Here is a 16,172-nt window from a genome sequence, read left to right as displayed (position 1 = left end):
ATTGAATGCACAAATCAGCTTGAAGTATCTACAAAACACATTTTGTAGCCACATAATCTGAAAGGGAAGCTACAGCTAATCTTTTTTCCTAAAATTCCTGTTTGTGATTCATAAATGGTTCTTTTGATTCACATGATTCAATTCACTGCGATTGAACCGAATCCCAACCACTGTAATCGCGTAGTGAATCGGTTGTTTTGTCAAAGAATCATTCATATGAATCTAATTAATTATTCAAATATATTGTTTATTTTTTGAGAAATGTGAAGCGGGGCATCCGTTTAAACAGTAAATCAACTTTGTTAGGACTTACTACAATAGTCAATATCTGTTTCAAATACTGTATGTATTGGTCTTGAGAATGTAAAATTTTTTTGTACACAAATTACATCAATATCAATCTCCCAGTTAAGCGTCCTCCAATTTGTTATTATTATATTGTCTCCCGAGTGGCGCAGTGGTCTAAGGCACTGCATCGCAGTGCTAGCTGTGCCACTAGAGATCCTGGTTCGAATCCAGGCTCTGTCGTAGCTGGCCGTGACCGGGAGACCCATGGGGCGGCGCACAATTGGCCCAGCGTCGTCCAGGGTAGGGGAGGGAATGGCCGGCAGGGATGTAGCTCAGTTGGTAGAGCATGGCGTTTGCAACGCCAGGGTTGTGGGTTCGATTCCCACAGGGGGTTGGAAAAAATAAATAATGTATGCATTCACTAACTGTAAGTCGCTCTGGATAAGAGCGTCTGCTAAATGACTAAAATGTAAATGTAAATGTAATGTAAAATGTTATGATCTAAATAAATGTACGTATTGTGTAATAAATCTAAACCCTTAATCATATTAGAGACCCTTTGTTTGAACGCTGTCCTCACTGGTCCCTCTCTTCCTCCACCCAGACCCTCAGTATTCCAGCAGCCTATCATCTTCCTGGGGGCGGATGTTACACACCCCCCTGCTGGAGACGGGAAGAAGCCTTCCATCGCTGCAGTGAGTTCACTTAACTCCTATTGGCCTATACCAGGGGTCTCAATCTAATTTACCCCAAGGGCCAAATGTTTATTTTTATTTTTTATACTATTACAACCATGGGCCACATTTACTAAGACGACCACAGGCCGCATTAAATAAGCTCGCGGGCCGCATCTGGCCTGCGGACTACATGTTTGAGGCTTCAATGGCCTGGTCTATACTGTATCGCCACTGCATTCAAGTTCTTACTGTTTGTGCAGAGCTAGTCAGTTTGCACAGAGCTCGTGTTTGTGTGTATCTCACACTCTCCCTCTCCAGGTGGTAGGCAGTATGGATGCCCACCCCAGCAGGTACTGTGCCACAGTGAGGGTCCAGAGGCCCAGGCAGGAGGTGATCCAGGATCTGGCCTCTATGGTCCGAGAACTGCTGATCCAGTTCTACAAGTCGACCCGCTACAAGCCTACCAGGATCATCTTCTACAGGGACGGAGTGTCAGAGGGCCAGTTCAGACAGGTGAACAAAGACCGAGTGACTATCCTGGGGGAAAATTAGTCACTCTCCACCTCTAGAACTTCAGAAACTAGAGGGTCAAAGGTTGCATGTCAAATGTTGTTTCCCTCTTTAATTAAACTGATTTAAGTTAGTACATATACCTATCTGTGTAAGTAAACCATTGATGCACTTCCATCTAAGAGGACATTAGAATAACATGAATGGCTGTGACCAAAACATTAAGACACTTATTTACCCGTCACATTGTCAGATGGTGATAAAAGGGTGCAATGTCAAAGCCTATATAATCTGCCTCAACTGGTGTGAACTAGAAAAACTTGCCCAGAACCGAGATGGAGGACATTCAAAGTCATATCGTCAATAATGGATGTTTTAACCCATTTTATCCCTCTGCCCACCCCAGGTGCTGTACTACGAGCTGCTGGCCATCCGCGAGGCCTGCATTGGCCTAGAGAAGGAGTACCAGCCCGGCATCACCTACATCGTGGTCCAGAAACGCCACCACACCCGCCTCTTCTGTGCCGACCGCAATGAAAGGGTGAGTGGGCCCACTTTACCCCCGCCACCCTCCCAGCTACCTTAGGATGATACCCGTGCCTGATTCTCATTATAGGGCTGAATCCCACCCAAACTGTGCATGTAGATGCCTAACCAGGCCAGCTCACTACAGCTTGGCTCAACTCTGTTTTGGGCACAGCAGTGTGAAAAGCCCTTTATAGATTAGGGGAGAACTGTGTGTTACAGAGTTGGTCTGTGTTCTTTATTACCCACTAGTTTATTAACCGCTCTAAATGGGTTGTCCTAATTATCCAATTACAATGTTGTCAATGGGCCTGCTCTCCCTCATCCCTGGTAATTCTATTCCATAATAGCATTAGGCCTGAAGTGAATTGGGGGACCTGGAGTGTCACTCAAGGACTGGGAGAGCAGGGCTTTTGGAGTCATCACCTTGTTTACAAGTAAAGTGCACTTTTACAGACAGGAAGAAATCTATTTAGTCATTATTCTGGTCATTTGTAGATGACATCATGCAGAGCTGTGTCGGACGCACAGAAAGAGTGGAGATAAACACTCTGAAGCTTGGTGTTGAAGTAGAACAGTACAGGACAGATGGAGGTTTTAACATTGCCAGTTATGAATAATAACCCCCTATCGACCTCTTCTGTCAGGTTGGACGTAGTGGAAACATTCCTGCTGGCACCACGGTGGACACGGACATCACGCACCCCTACGAGTTTGACTTTTACCTCTGCAGTCACGCTGGAATACAGGTACAGCAGCATTCACCATCTGTTCATCTAGCCTGCTGCCTCACCACACTTTACTCTCAGGAAATGACTTTATGAAGTCTCAGGAAATACGCCTGCTTTTTATAGTTTAAACACACTTTATTCACACTGCTTTTGTTGGAATTTCTAGTAGGTAAACAGTTATTTACTGAAACTAAACTACCAAATACTCTTTGGTTTTGAAGATGAAGAAAATGAAAGACTACATTAGCAAATAAATAGGCCTATAGCTCATTGTAAAACCCAGAGTTTTAGGTGGAAACCATTGTCTTTCTACATCGCTTTTTATACTACATCTCGATCAAATCCCCAAATTGAGCCGGTGTAGTAAATGTAATGTCTGCTGTCTGCTTTCCCCAGGGCACCAGTCGGCCCTCCCACTACCACGTCCTGTGGGACGACAACTGTTTCACGGCCGATGAGTTCCAGCTGCTCACCTACCAGCTCTGCCACACCTACGTGCGCTGTACCCGCTCCGTCTCCATCCCTGCGCCAGCCTACTATGCCCACCTGGTGGCCTTCCGTGCCCGCTACCATCTGGTGGACAAGGAACACGACAGGTGATTGGGAGGGGTGGGGGTTACTTTATCATTGCACAAAACAATCTGGTCTGGTTTAGTCTTTCTGCATGCTTCGCCTCTGTTGTGCTCAACTCTAGGTTTCATATTTCCTATCTATTTTTGGTGAAATGTACAGTACTGCAATACTGTTGTTTAGTTTTTTTGTGTTCTACTGCCCTAAAGCAGCACTAGATATTATACTGCTCCCAAAGCAGCACTAGATATTATACTGCTCCCAAAGCAGCACTAGATATTATACTGCTCCCAAAGCAACACTAGATATTATACTGCTCCCAAAGCAGCACTAGATATTATACTGCTCCCAAAGCAGCACTAGATATTATACTGCTCCCAAAGCAACACTAGATATTATACTGCTCCCAAAGCAGCACTAGATATTATACTGCTCCCAAAGCAGCACTAGATATTATACTGCTCCCAAAGCAACACTAGATATTATACTGCTCCCAAAGCAACACTAGATATTATACTGCTCCCAAAGCACCACTAGATATTATACTGCCCCCAAAGCAGCACTAGATATTATACTGCCCCCAAAGCAGCACTAGATATTATACTGCCCCCAAAGCAGCACTAGATATTATACTGCTCCCAAAGCAGCACTAGATATTATACTGCTCCCAAAGCAGCACTAGATATTATACTGACCCCAAAGCAGCACTAGATATTATACTGACCCCAAAGCAGCACTAGATATTATACTGACCCCAAAGCAGCACTAGATATTATACTGACCCCAAAGCAGCACTAGATATTATACTGCCACCAAGGCAGCACTAGATATTATACTGCCCCCAGAAAGCTAGCTAGCTTTCTACATTAAAAAATGTAGCTTCAAAGAAGTGTATGTATGATAGTTGACCTGTCTTTCTGATCCATTCATGTATGTCTCTGACCTGCTGAATGACTTCTCTTCTCCCAGTGCGGAGGGCAGCCATGTCTCTGGGCAGAGTAACGGTCGGGACCCCCAGGCTCTGGCCAAGGCGGTGCAGATTCACCACGACACGCTGAGGACCATGTACTTCGCCTGAGCACCACCCCACACCACCATCACTGCATTTAACACACACACACACACACACACACACACACACACCCGTCTCACACACACACACACACACACCCCACCTGCCAGTCAAGGAAGGTTGCAGCCCCCCACAACTAGTCAATCCGGACCTGACACTGTGTAGAGGGAAGAGGAGGGGGGTGAGGGAAGCCCCCCCCGCAATGGACTGAGGATGCAGACAGATGCTGCTTTAAAACAAGAGAGGAAGAACTCGGCACTATTATGCAATATTAAACCAGCCAACTGCTTTTCCTGGGCACCCCGACTCCGCCCCCACCCTCCTCCAGTCCCTCCCTCCTTTTCTTTGGTCATGAAGGAGATCTGTTGTTTTCATTCCGGATGTGTATGGTCGACGTTGCAGAAATCGTCCCCTTTTGTCATCATGCCTTTTTACCTCAACTCAGTTTTAAACGGCAGCACTTTCTGCCCTTTTTCGTTTGTTAGTTCTGTTTTTGACTTTTTTCTTTTTCAAAGGTTGAGGAGAGGAAGAAGAAAATAGTTAGGAGTGTGAAGGGTGGATTTCTATCGGTGCAGACCTATCACGGCGCACCAGCTTGCCGCGGTTACTTTCCTCTCCTTTCTCCTCCATCTTTTTTTAGCCAACGGTGACTTATCAAAAGTGTGAGCGTGTCAATGTACACTGTGTACTAGGAGACAAACACAAGCGCTTATTGTGAGCACAGTGCCACCTGGAGTTTGAATGGTGTAAATGCTCTCTTCAAAAGTCCCAACCTGTCTGGGTAATAAGCTATGATGCTAATCATATGATTTCTAACTCGTTATCATTTGACTTGAACCAATAAGTGCTGTGCGCATACAGTGGCACACATCATAGAGGGTAATACAATGATATCACACCCTAGGTCAGTCCCCTATGACATAGGTCTAATGTGCTGTCACATCAACGTACAACATTGCAATGTGACCCTGTTTTGAATTTTCTTTCCTGTACATCATGTGTTTGATATTTAAGATGCTTGTTCTTTTTTAATCATTCTTTCCAGTATTTATTAGTACGCTCAAGATATAGTAATTTAATATGAGAAGAGCATTTTTCTGCATTCTTTCTTTCTATCTCATTGCTCTTTCTATCTCACCGCTCTCTTGGATTTTAATTCGTTGTGGACGATCCTAAATTGAATAACAGATCATGTTGCTTTCCTCTAGTGCAATAATAATAATAATAATAATATAATATGCCATTTAGCAGACGCTTTTATCCAAAGCGACTTACAGTCATGCGTGCATACATTTTTGTGTATGGGTGGTCCCGGGGATCGAACCCACTACCCTGGCGTTACAAGCGCCGTGCTCTACCAGCTGAGCTACAGAGGCTAAGGGAAAGAAGCTTCTTCTAGAAGAGAAGGTTTGAATGTCTGGAAGTCTGTAGCAGTGAGTTACGAGAATGTAGCAGAACCCAGATCTCATACAAGAACTCTGTTTTTCAAGGGAACATGTTTTGAGCCACACAATTTGGCACTTACCCGTTGCTCCTCTTTATGAAGGGAGTAGAGGGGTGCGGAAGTCTAATGGTTATGCCATTGAGTGTGTTATGGGTTAGAAATCAAGTGCCTGGTTTAGGAAATGAATGTTTAAATGGGGGTTGTATGGATGGATTATGACGTGGAGGTCCTAGCCTTTAAAATGTATTCAAACAAGGAAGTTAAAGGGCTAAGTTTAGCTGGAGAAAGTTGACTTCAAGCTACATTTTTGCCTCATTTTTGCCAGATGTTGCATCGCATTGAAATGTTGCATCGCATTAGTTTCTCCTATTGTCTTTGCCTAATAGCAGCAGTATTTTAGCAGATCAAGTCTTGCTGCACTCTGCCTATATCCTCATCAGACATGGATCTAGCTGCTATATCTACATGTACTTAAGGTGACTAAGAATCTAGGCATGCCTCAGAGTCATGAACGGCAGGAGAGCTAAGCCGACAAGTTAATTTTTGCCGTGTAACTGAGCATCCAAACCAATGGTCGCTAGCTGTCTTCTAGAGTCAACAGTTCTATGAGTCTTGGAAGTCAAAGAGACTGAGTGATTTGTGTGGTCACTGCTTAGCTCCTCTGTGCTCTGTGACATGAGGCATGCCTAATGGTGTTCAAAAGAAAGACAATAATCTGCACTAAAAGAAGTCTGTGTCGGACCGAACACATGCCTCTGGTGCTATGGGGGGTGTGGCCTCCTTGCCACACCCCTTTGAGAATTTGGAGTCTGTGTAGGCCTTTGGGGGGGTACGAATGTACCGTAGTTAACCTCCCAATGAGGTAGACGAGAGGGTCTGTGTTATGTGGGGCACGGTATGGATTTCTCGTCCTAACTGTTAGTGGAAACAGTTGCCATTGAGAATCTCTTGTTTTGACGGTACAATGATATAAGGACACAAAGTTCTCAATGCAAGGACTACCCCAATAGGTGAACTGTAGTGATGTCTAATGGTAGAATCCCGTGTCCCCCTATAGTTGCATTTGACTGCCTTCCCAACTCTAGCCTTCCCCTGGCTGGAAGCCAATGAGTGAGCCTTCATGATCTTCACTAGTGTCCAAAAAGCCTTTTTAAAAAGCCAGATTGGAAGAAGTATATATGTACATTTCACATTATTGTAATGCACACCACTTATTTTTGCTAACAAAAAATCTAACATATGTAGTTATATAGTTATTAATCATAGTAATAATATCATTAAAAGTAAACAGTAATTCAATATGAGTTTTGATAATGCAATAGACTGTTGTTGACTCGTGTCCTGTGGCAATGTATAAGATGATTTGTGTATTTCGGCGTGCGTACAGTGGCGTGGATATATTTCAACATGTAACATGTCGGGATCGTTCTACTTTTATGGATCGGGATGTGGTGGACTTGTCTCCTCTTCTGAATTCTAGAAGTAAGAGATGCTTCTATTTCTTTCACTCCCTGTTGTCATGGAATCATTGGACCTTTCATTTTTTTTGGAGCATATTTGTTCTGATCCTGATTGTCTTTCTCAGGCTGGAGTTGATGCCTGTAGAATAGGAGAGAGCGGGAGACACCGGGGCTTGTCAAAGTGTTGTAGACCCACTTTTAAAAGGTGTGGTTGATCAAAGAATGAGATTATTACCTTGACTTGGTGGTCTTTAGTACCAATGTGGCCCGCAGTGTTTTAGGTTTAGCCTTGTGGGTTATGAGGCCCCTATAGAGTGAGACTTGGCCTGTAATTGTTGTTTCTCTCTCCTCGCAACACCAAGGGCACTTCTTGTGCTCAGAAATACAAAGCGTAAAGGCCTCGTAAATCTGCAATGTGACGAAGCCTATAATCTCATTTTTCCCCCCCACTTTCTCCGACTGTTGATTAGATTCCCAATGCCAGAGGACTACATTCCATAGCCAGTAGATCTGCCATGAGATTCCCCTGAGAGAGAAGTGGAGAAAAGATGGAAGACTAGAGGACAGAAGAAGTTATGTTTACTCAGTAAGTTGGTAAAGAGTTGGGTATGATTGTTAGATGGGTTTTTGTGCTTGTGGCTGGATCGGGTGTATGTAAAGTGAGAAGTAGGGCTAAGTTCCGTTGAGGGAGGTGGTGTGTATAGATCGGGACATTGTTTAGCAAGTGACAAGCGTAGCTATCATCCAAGCTGACATTTTGATGAACGTCAATGACTGTATAGAACGTTCTGCTTTTCCTGCGCAAAAAAACACATGTTTACATATAGCAGATGTGTTTGCCTAACATCCTTACAACATTACAACTCGCTAAATCATCATCAGTAACGTTTTTCAGATGTTCGTTAGTGTTTTCAGCAGTTTGCTAAGTTATAGATATTTATGAGCAAGGCCTTTCTAGATCTAAAACATCACCCCAGAGTTATCTATGCTCTATGGAAAAGTAGCTATATGTGTATTCATTCCATTGTCTATGACGCACAGATATATATGCTGGATTTTGAGTTGTATGTTCTTTCTTTGCGGGGAGGAAGGTTAACCTATGGCAGAGTGAAGAAGTCCACAGAAAGTGCCTTTCTTTATGGTGGTGCTGTAAACCGAAAGTGAAACGAAAAATCTAAAGATGTATCTCAAAAACGCATTGCAATGCAGAAATGCCTGCGTTTACACACATGCACAGTACACAAACACTCACAAACACAGATACCAAGATGCATACTGCGGACCTGCAGTCTGGTTATTAAAGACATTAGAGTATATGAATGTGGTTGAGCGTTCACATCTTAGTGGCGCATTTTGAGTCTGGACCAATAGATTTGTTTGGTTGGTACAGTGGAACTTGCGTTGACAAGCGGGGTCAAAGTTAAAACCGATGTGTGTGACACAGCCTGGCCCACAAATGACAAACATAGCACAGCACTTTATAGACTGCCACTCTCACTCGGACACAAAGCCAAGAGGTTTTCTGTCTCTGTTCCTCCTCCAATCCCCATCTCCCAGATACAGTGGAGTATCGAGGACTTGTTATTATGTGAATGAGCTTTTCATCCTCTGGGAAAGAGGGGATTACGACACCAAACAAATCGCTAATAAGTGGTAATTTTTAAACGCGTGCCCCCAGCTCGTGATTTCCCTGATGATGGCTATGAGTCAACCTGCATTTGTGGTTTCTCCTTAAGAGTCTGAAACCACCTCAACGGTTTTTAAGTGTTCCAATGTTAGGCATCCATATTAGGAAGTCTGTAGTATGGCATCCATATTAGGAGGTCGGCAGTTGTCTGGACCATGGCTTTCTCTCATCCTAGTGCAATGCCTCGCCCTGGCCTGTGTCTCTCTTCTCCTTAATGGAAGGATAGTGGGCCCACTTTCATTGGTGTTTTGGGGCAGTTCGGGTGTAGATTAAGACTCAGGGGGTCTGTATGAGTCATTTGGGGTACCCGTCAGTCCAGGGGGGGTGATACCTTTTACAAGAGATTTAAAAAACACTGCGCCTCACTTACCTTGGTATGCTGCATATGTTATACTACATGAGAGGAAAAACTGCAAATATTGCTTTGATTATTATTACAGTATAATGTTTGATTAATACCTGATTATGATATTCTTATAACTATTTTAGAGACTGAAGTATAACTGTAAGATATTCTCTTGTTTAGTTTTTTTGTCTTAACACTTATCTGACTTGAGCCGAACTTTTTATTTTGTTGTCCTATTTAAATGTCATTCTTTTTAATATATATATATATATATATATATATATATATATATATATATATATATATATATATATATATATATTATATATCTATATATATATATATATATATTGCAAAATATTTTATGCTGTATTTATTGAGTGCATAAATGAGCGGCTAGAGTCTCAACATTGGCAGCATGGTGGAGGTGGAGCTAGGGGACGTGGCCTTAAATCCTCCCCAAACACACAAGCACAGCAACGTGGTGGTGGGGGGACGAAGGGGCACAGTTGAGCAGGGGGACCTGTTAAATGAGGTATTAATGATGTAGACCCCAGCATCTAGCTGTTTAGCTTTCTGTTTGGTTCCCAGTGAAGGGAAGAGGCCTTGTCATATGTCCTCTTATCAACTTCTTGTACTCTCTATTCCCTCTCTCCTCCCATCTTGATGAGGCCACACCCACCCACCCACCACCCCCACATGTTGCATCTCATCTCTGTAGGAGTAGGGAACCTTTACTGAACCACACAGACTGAGCTGAGCCTTGTAAAAACGGATTTCCTCATCCAGAGCTGCTAATACATGTATGTTAGCCATGTAAACTCCCCTGGCCTGGTACAGGACAGGTGGGTGAGAATAGAGGAGAAAAGGAAGGAAGGAAGGAAGGAAGGAAGGAAGGAAGGAGGGAGGGACGGAACGATGGTGATAAGGAAGAAGGAGCAGAGGATGTATGGTTAGGTGTGGCTTCTGTCCCTTCATGTCTCCTCTGTGGAGTTTTTCCTTGTGCCAGAGACTTTTACACAGTAAGGAGTAGAGTCGAAAGTCCCATTCCACTCGAATACAATTATCCGCCTTAAGTGTGTTCTTACTTCGTTGTTGGGTTTTATTTATGACTACAGAAGGCCTGAGTTGTGTACAAAAAAAGACCTAACTCCAAAATGGCATTCTCGTGTTTCTTTTCAAACCACTAACAGTGCTATAGTAGTTGGTGAGCCCCGATGTACGAAAGTGTAGCTTTCACCACGTGTATGGATGTAAAAAGAGTTGCCAGAGGGTTCTGAGTGCTGTACTTAGAGACTTGTGCCTGTATAACGAATCAAGGTGTTGTAATAATGAATTACTGTTCTGTTTGCCCACAGGGTGTCTGTTAGTCGTTCCCAACTCACTCTAGGGTCAGAGGTCAGAGGCATGGAGCTTGGAAGGGGTCGTCAACCCTGTTCAGAACCAAATAGGCTTTTCTTACTACACACACAGACAAATCCTTTAAGACATGTTTACTCCATTTCGGTATCTGTTTGATGTGCAAGCAGATGCTGCTTGCTTTCAGTCCATTCGCAGACCAAGTGAGGATTATGAAAAAACATTTGCTCAACAGATTATCGGATGCTGTTTTCCCAATGTTACACTGTGGTTTGAAGCAACAGATTATCGGATGCTGTTTTCCCAATGTTACACTGTGGTTTGAAGACCCATCTCGTCAGTAGCCAAGAATGCTGGCCTTTTTTAAAGGGTTTCTTTAATGTTTCATCGGTATCTTGAGGTTATTTTGTATTTGTGTGCTGTGATACCTGAGGCACCAGTCCTGAGGCACCAGCTAAAATCAATGGGTGTTTGATACGAACAAGGTAGCCACATGAGTTCCATGCCTCGATCTCTCTCCCTTACTACTCTATGTTTCAAACTTTCTGTTGTACCAACAGGTATTTTTATTTCAGTTTTAAATGTCTCTCTTTGTTTTATAGTTCCTTCTTTTAGCCCTTTTTTAGTGTTGCTTTGTTTCAGTTTGAAGTGTATCTTTCACTAATACTTGCAATAAAAAGCTTTGCTTTAAAAACCCTTGCTTTGTGATATTGTTGTAGAAATATTTGACTCAAAAAGTAGTCAACTTAAAAATATTTCTCAAGAGACTGGAACTTGTGAATTTAGACTTTTATAATTTGCATAACAAAGCCGAGCTTGCTCCATGGAGCAACAACTGTCTCTCTTTTGGCTTAGAGCTCCCTTTTATACACACAAATGCATAATCATGTTACATAGCATATACAGTCCCTCCCCTTAGGGCAAATGATTAACTTATTTTAGTGCCACTCTACCCTTATCTTTCAACGTCCAAATTGTCACATGTGGTTTACTCCAAAAGGTCATGGGCGCTTTTCCACAGGAAGCCTCTTCCCTAATCTCATTATATTGGTAGCAGACCCTTTCTTTACAAATAATACACGTACATACATTAAGGCATTTATCATTTACCATCCTCCCTGGCCCTTGAGGTTATGTGCATGTGGCCATGTGTCAGGTCATAGGGTCATAAGCAAAACAAATGATAACACTAGGTCCATTGTTACTCCAATCTCCACACAGCCATCACATGTCATTGACATACCCAGACCAGCTGCAGGGAGTTTATGAAAAACACATAAATGTCTCTGCTCTGTATTAACCCTTCAACTGGTTCTCAATCCGTAAACATTTTAAGGCATATACAGTGGGGAAAAAAAGTATTTAGTCAGCCACCAATTGTGCAAGTTCTCCCACTTAAAAAGATGAGAGAGGCCTGTAATTTTCATCATAGGTACACGTCAACTATGACAGACAAATTGAGAAAGAAAAATCCAGAAAATCACATTGTAGGATTTTTTATGAATTTATTTGCAAATTATGGTGGAAAATAAGTATTTGGTCACCTACAAACAAGCAAGATTTCTGGCTCTCACAGACCTGTAACTTCTTCTTTAAGAGGCTCCTCTGTCCTCCACTCGTTACCTGTATTAATGGCACCTGTTTGAACTTGTTATCAGTATAAAAGACACCTGTCCACAACCTCAAACAGTCACACTCCAAACTCCACTATGGCCAAGACCAAAGAGCTGTCAAAGGACACCAGAAACAAAATTGTAGACCTGCACCAGGCTGGGAAGACTGAATCTGCAATAGGTAAGCAGCTTGTTTTGAAGAAATCAACTGTGGGAGCAATTATTAGGAAATGGAAGACATACAAGACCACTGATAATCTCCCTCGATCTGGGGCTCCACGCAAGATCTCACCCCGTAGGGTCAAAATGATCACAAGAACGGTGAGCAAAAATCCCAGAACCACACGGGGGGACCTAGTGAATGACCTGCAGAGAGCTGGGACCAAAGTAACAAAGCCTACCATCAGTAACACACTACGCCGCCAGGGACTCAAATCCTGCAGTGTCAGACGTGTCCCCCTGCTTAGGCCAGTACATGTCCAGGCCCGTCTGAAGTTTGCTAGAGTGCATTTGGATGATCCAGAAGAGGATTGGGAGAATGTCATATGGTCAGATGAAACCAAAATATAACTTTTTGGTAAAAACTCAACTTGTTGTGTTTGGAGGACAAAGAATGCTGAGTTGCATCCAAAGAACACCATACCTACTGTGAAGCATTGGGGTGGAAACATCATGCTTTGGGGCTGTTTTTCTGCAAAGGGACCAGGACGACTGATCCGTGTAAAGGAAAGAATGAATGGGGCCATGTATCGTGAGATTTTGCGTGAAAACCTCCTTCCATCAGCAAGGGCATTGAAGATGAAACGTGGCTGGGTCTTTCAGCATGACAATGATCCCAAACACACCGCCCGGGCAACGAAGGAGTGGCTTCGTAAGAAGCATTTTAAGGTCCTGGAGTGGCCTAGCCAGTCTCCAGATCTCAACCCCATAGAAAATCTTTGGAGGGAGTTGAAAGTCCGTGTTGCCCAGCGACAGCCCCAAAACATCACTGCTCTAGAGGAGATCTGCATGGAGGAATGGGCCAAAATACCAGCAACAGTGTGTGAAAACCTTGTGAAGACTTACAGAAAACGTTTGACCTGTGTCATTGCCAACAAAGGGTATATAACAAAGTATTGAGAAACTTTTGTTATTGACCAAATACTTATTTTCCCCCGTAATTTGCAAATAAATTCATAAAAAATCATACAATGTGATTTTCTGGAAAAAAAAATCTCATTTTGTCTGTCATAGTTGACGTGTACCTATGATAAAAATTACAGGCCTCTCTCATCTTTTTAAGTGGGAGAACTTGCACAATTGGTGGCTGACTAAATACTTTTTTACCCCACTGTAGGTGTTTAATTCTACAACATATGTACTTGAAAATCATCCATAATATTTGTCTCTGGACCACGCACGCACACGTGATCACACACACACACACACACCCCTTAATTTATGGTGGAGTATAAAGAAAATACTCATAGGCTATTTGGCTGTACCGCTGCAGCCAATAGTCAGTTCTAGTGAAGGTAGGTTCAGCACAGATGTAATGTTACTAAATGGACTGATTATGACACGTCATTGCACCGTGTTCTAATTCTTTTGTACTATTATTCTACTGATTCTATGTTGTTGCACCAGACCGTTGCCTGTAGTGTAGACTCATTGTGGTGCTAGTCTCTTCATTTCATGGAATGTAAAGAAGTAGTCTGAGAAGCAGAAGTCAGAAGATCTTTTTTGTAACTCCTTTATAGTGTTGCAAAGGGAGGGTATATTACTGGAAACTTTCTAAGTTTACAAGTAAACCACCAGAATTTTGGTAACTTTCAAGGAATATATGGAATTTTATCAGATGATATCTAGTGGCATTTTTCGGTACTTCAGATTATCACAGGTGTCTGTAATAATTTCTGGCACTCTGTGTGGCCTTATCACATGTAAAATATACAGTACCAGTCAAGAATTTGGACACACCAACTCATTCCAGGGTATTTCTTTATTTGTACTATTTTCTGCATTGTAGTATAATAGTGAAGACATCAAAACTATTTACATTTTTGTCATTTAGCAGACGCTCTTACAGTTAGTGAGTGCATATATTTTCATACTGGCCCCCCGTGGGAAACGAACCCACAACCTTGGCGTTGCAAGCGCCATGCTCTACCAACTGAGCTACACATGAAATCATGTAGTAACCAAAAAAGTGTTAAACAAATCCAAATATATTTTATATTTGAGATTCCTCAAAGAAGCCACCCTTTTCCTTGATGAAAGCTTTGCACACTCTTGGCATTCTCTCAACCAGCTTCATGAGGTAATCACCTGGAACGCATTTCAATTAACAGGTGTGCCTTGTTAAAAATGAATTTGTGGAATTTCTTTCCTTCTTAACGCGATTGAGCCAATCAGTTGTGTTGTGACAAGGTAGGGTTGGTATACAGAAGATAGCCCTATTTGGTAAAAGACCAAGTCCATATTATCGCAAGAACAGCTCAAATAAGCGAAGAGAAACGACAGTCCATCATTACTTTAAGACATGAAGGTCAGTCAATACGGAAAATGTCAAGAACTTTTAAAGTTTATTTAAGTGCAGTCGCAAAAGCCATCAAGTGCTATGATGAAACTGGCTCTCATGAGGACCGCCACAGGAAAGGAAGACCCAGAGTTACCTCTGCTGCAGAGGTTAAGTTCATTAGAGTTAATTGCACCTCAGATTGCAGCCCAGATAAATGCTTCACAGAGTTCAAGTAACAGACACATCTCAACATCAACTGTTCAGAGGAGACTGTGTGAATCAGGCCATCATGGTCAAATTGCTGCAAAGAAACCACTAATAAAGGACACCAATAATAATAAGAGACTTGCTTGGGCCAAGAAACACAAGCAATGGACGTTTGACCAGTGGAAATCTGTCATTTGGTCTGATGAGTCCAAATGTGAGATTTTTGCTTCCAACCGCCATGTCTTTGTGAGACGCAGAGTAGGTGAATGGATGATCTCCGCATGTGTGGTTCCCACCGTGAAGCATGGAGGAGGAGGTGTGATGGTGTTGGGGTGCTTTGCTGGTGCCACTGTCAGTGATTTATTTAGAATTCAAGGCACACTTAACCAGCATGGCTACCACAGCATTCTGCAGCGACACGCCATCCCATCTGGTTTGTGCTTAGTGGGACTATCATTTGATTTTCAACAGGACAATGACCCAACACACCTCCAGGATGTGTAAGGGCTATTTGACCAAGAAGGAGAGTTATGAAGTGCTGCATCAGATGACCTGGCCTCCACAATCACCTGACCTCAACCCAATTGAGATGGTTTGGGATGAGTTTGACCGCAGAGTGAAGGAAAAGCAGCTAACAAGTGCTCAGGATATGTGGGAACTCCTTCAAGACTGTTGGAAAAGCATTCCAGGTGAAGCTGGTTGAGAGAATGCCAAGAGTGTGCAAAGCTGTCATCAAGGCAAAGTGTGGCTACTTTGAAGAATCTCAAATATATTTTGATTTGTTTAACACTTTTTTGGTTACTACATGATTCCATATGTGTTATTTCATATTTTTGATGTCTTCACTATTATTCTACAATGTAGAAAATAGTAAAAAGAAAGAAAATCCCTGGAGTGCTGAAGCGCGTAGTGTGTAAAAATTGTCTGTCCTTGGTTACAACAATCACTAGCGAGTTCCAAACTGCCTCTGGACGCAACGTCAGCACTAGAACTGTTTGATGGGAGCTTCATGAAATGGGTTTCCATGGCCGAGCAGCCGCACAGAAGCCTAAGATCACCATGCGCAATGCCAAGCGTCGGCTGGAGTGGTGTAAAGCTAACCGCCATTGCACTCTGGAGTAGTGGAAACACGTTCTCTGGAGTGATGAACCACGCTTCACCATCTGCCATTGGGCGGCAGGTA

The 16,172-nt window shown here is 42.8% G+C and overlaps 1 protein-coding gene across 1 annotated transcript in view; it reads left to right on the top strand.

Moving 5' to 3' along the window:
- LOC311139811 (protein argonaute-3-like) overlaps positions 1–9,490 on the top strand; it is a 41,412-nt gene extending 31,922 nt beyond the window's left edge. Inside the window, exons 14-19 of the mRNA XM_084174770.1 lie at positions 893–983; positions 1,284–1,478; positions 1,882–2,016; positions 2,648–2,749; positions 3,128–3,327; positions 4,271–9,490. Of these exons, the coding sequence (XP_084030896.1) occupies positions 893–983; positions 1,284–1,478; positions 1,882–2,016; positions 2,648–2,749; positions 3,128–3,327; positions 4,271–4,379 (832 nt within the window). The 3' untranslated portion in view covers positions 4,380–9,490. The remainder of the gene's footprint in view (positions 1–892; positions 984–1,283; positions 1,479–1,881; positions 2,017–2,647; positions 2,750–3,127; positions 3,328–4,270) is intronic.
- The last annotated feature ends 6,682 nt before the right edge of the window (positions 9,491–16,172 follow it).

The sequence above is a fragment of the Coregonus lavaretus genome, assembly GCF_964263955.1.
Source record: "Coregonus lavaretus genome assembly, chromosome: 13".
Taxonomy (NCBI): domain Eukaryota; kingdom Metazoa; phylum Chordata; class Actinopteri; order Salmoniformes; family Salmonidae; genus Coregonus; species Coregonus lavaretus.
Note: the sequence above shows the minus strand (reverse complement) of the source record. Positions and strands in the feature narration are given on the sequence as shown.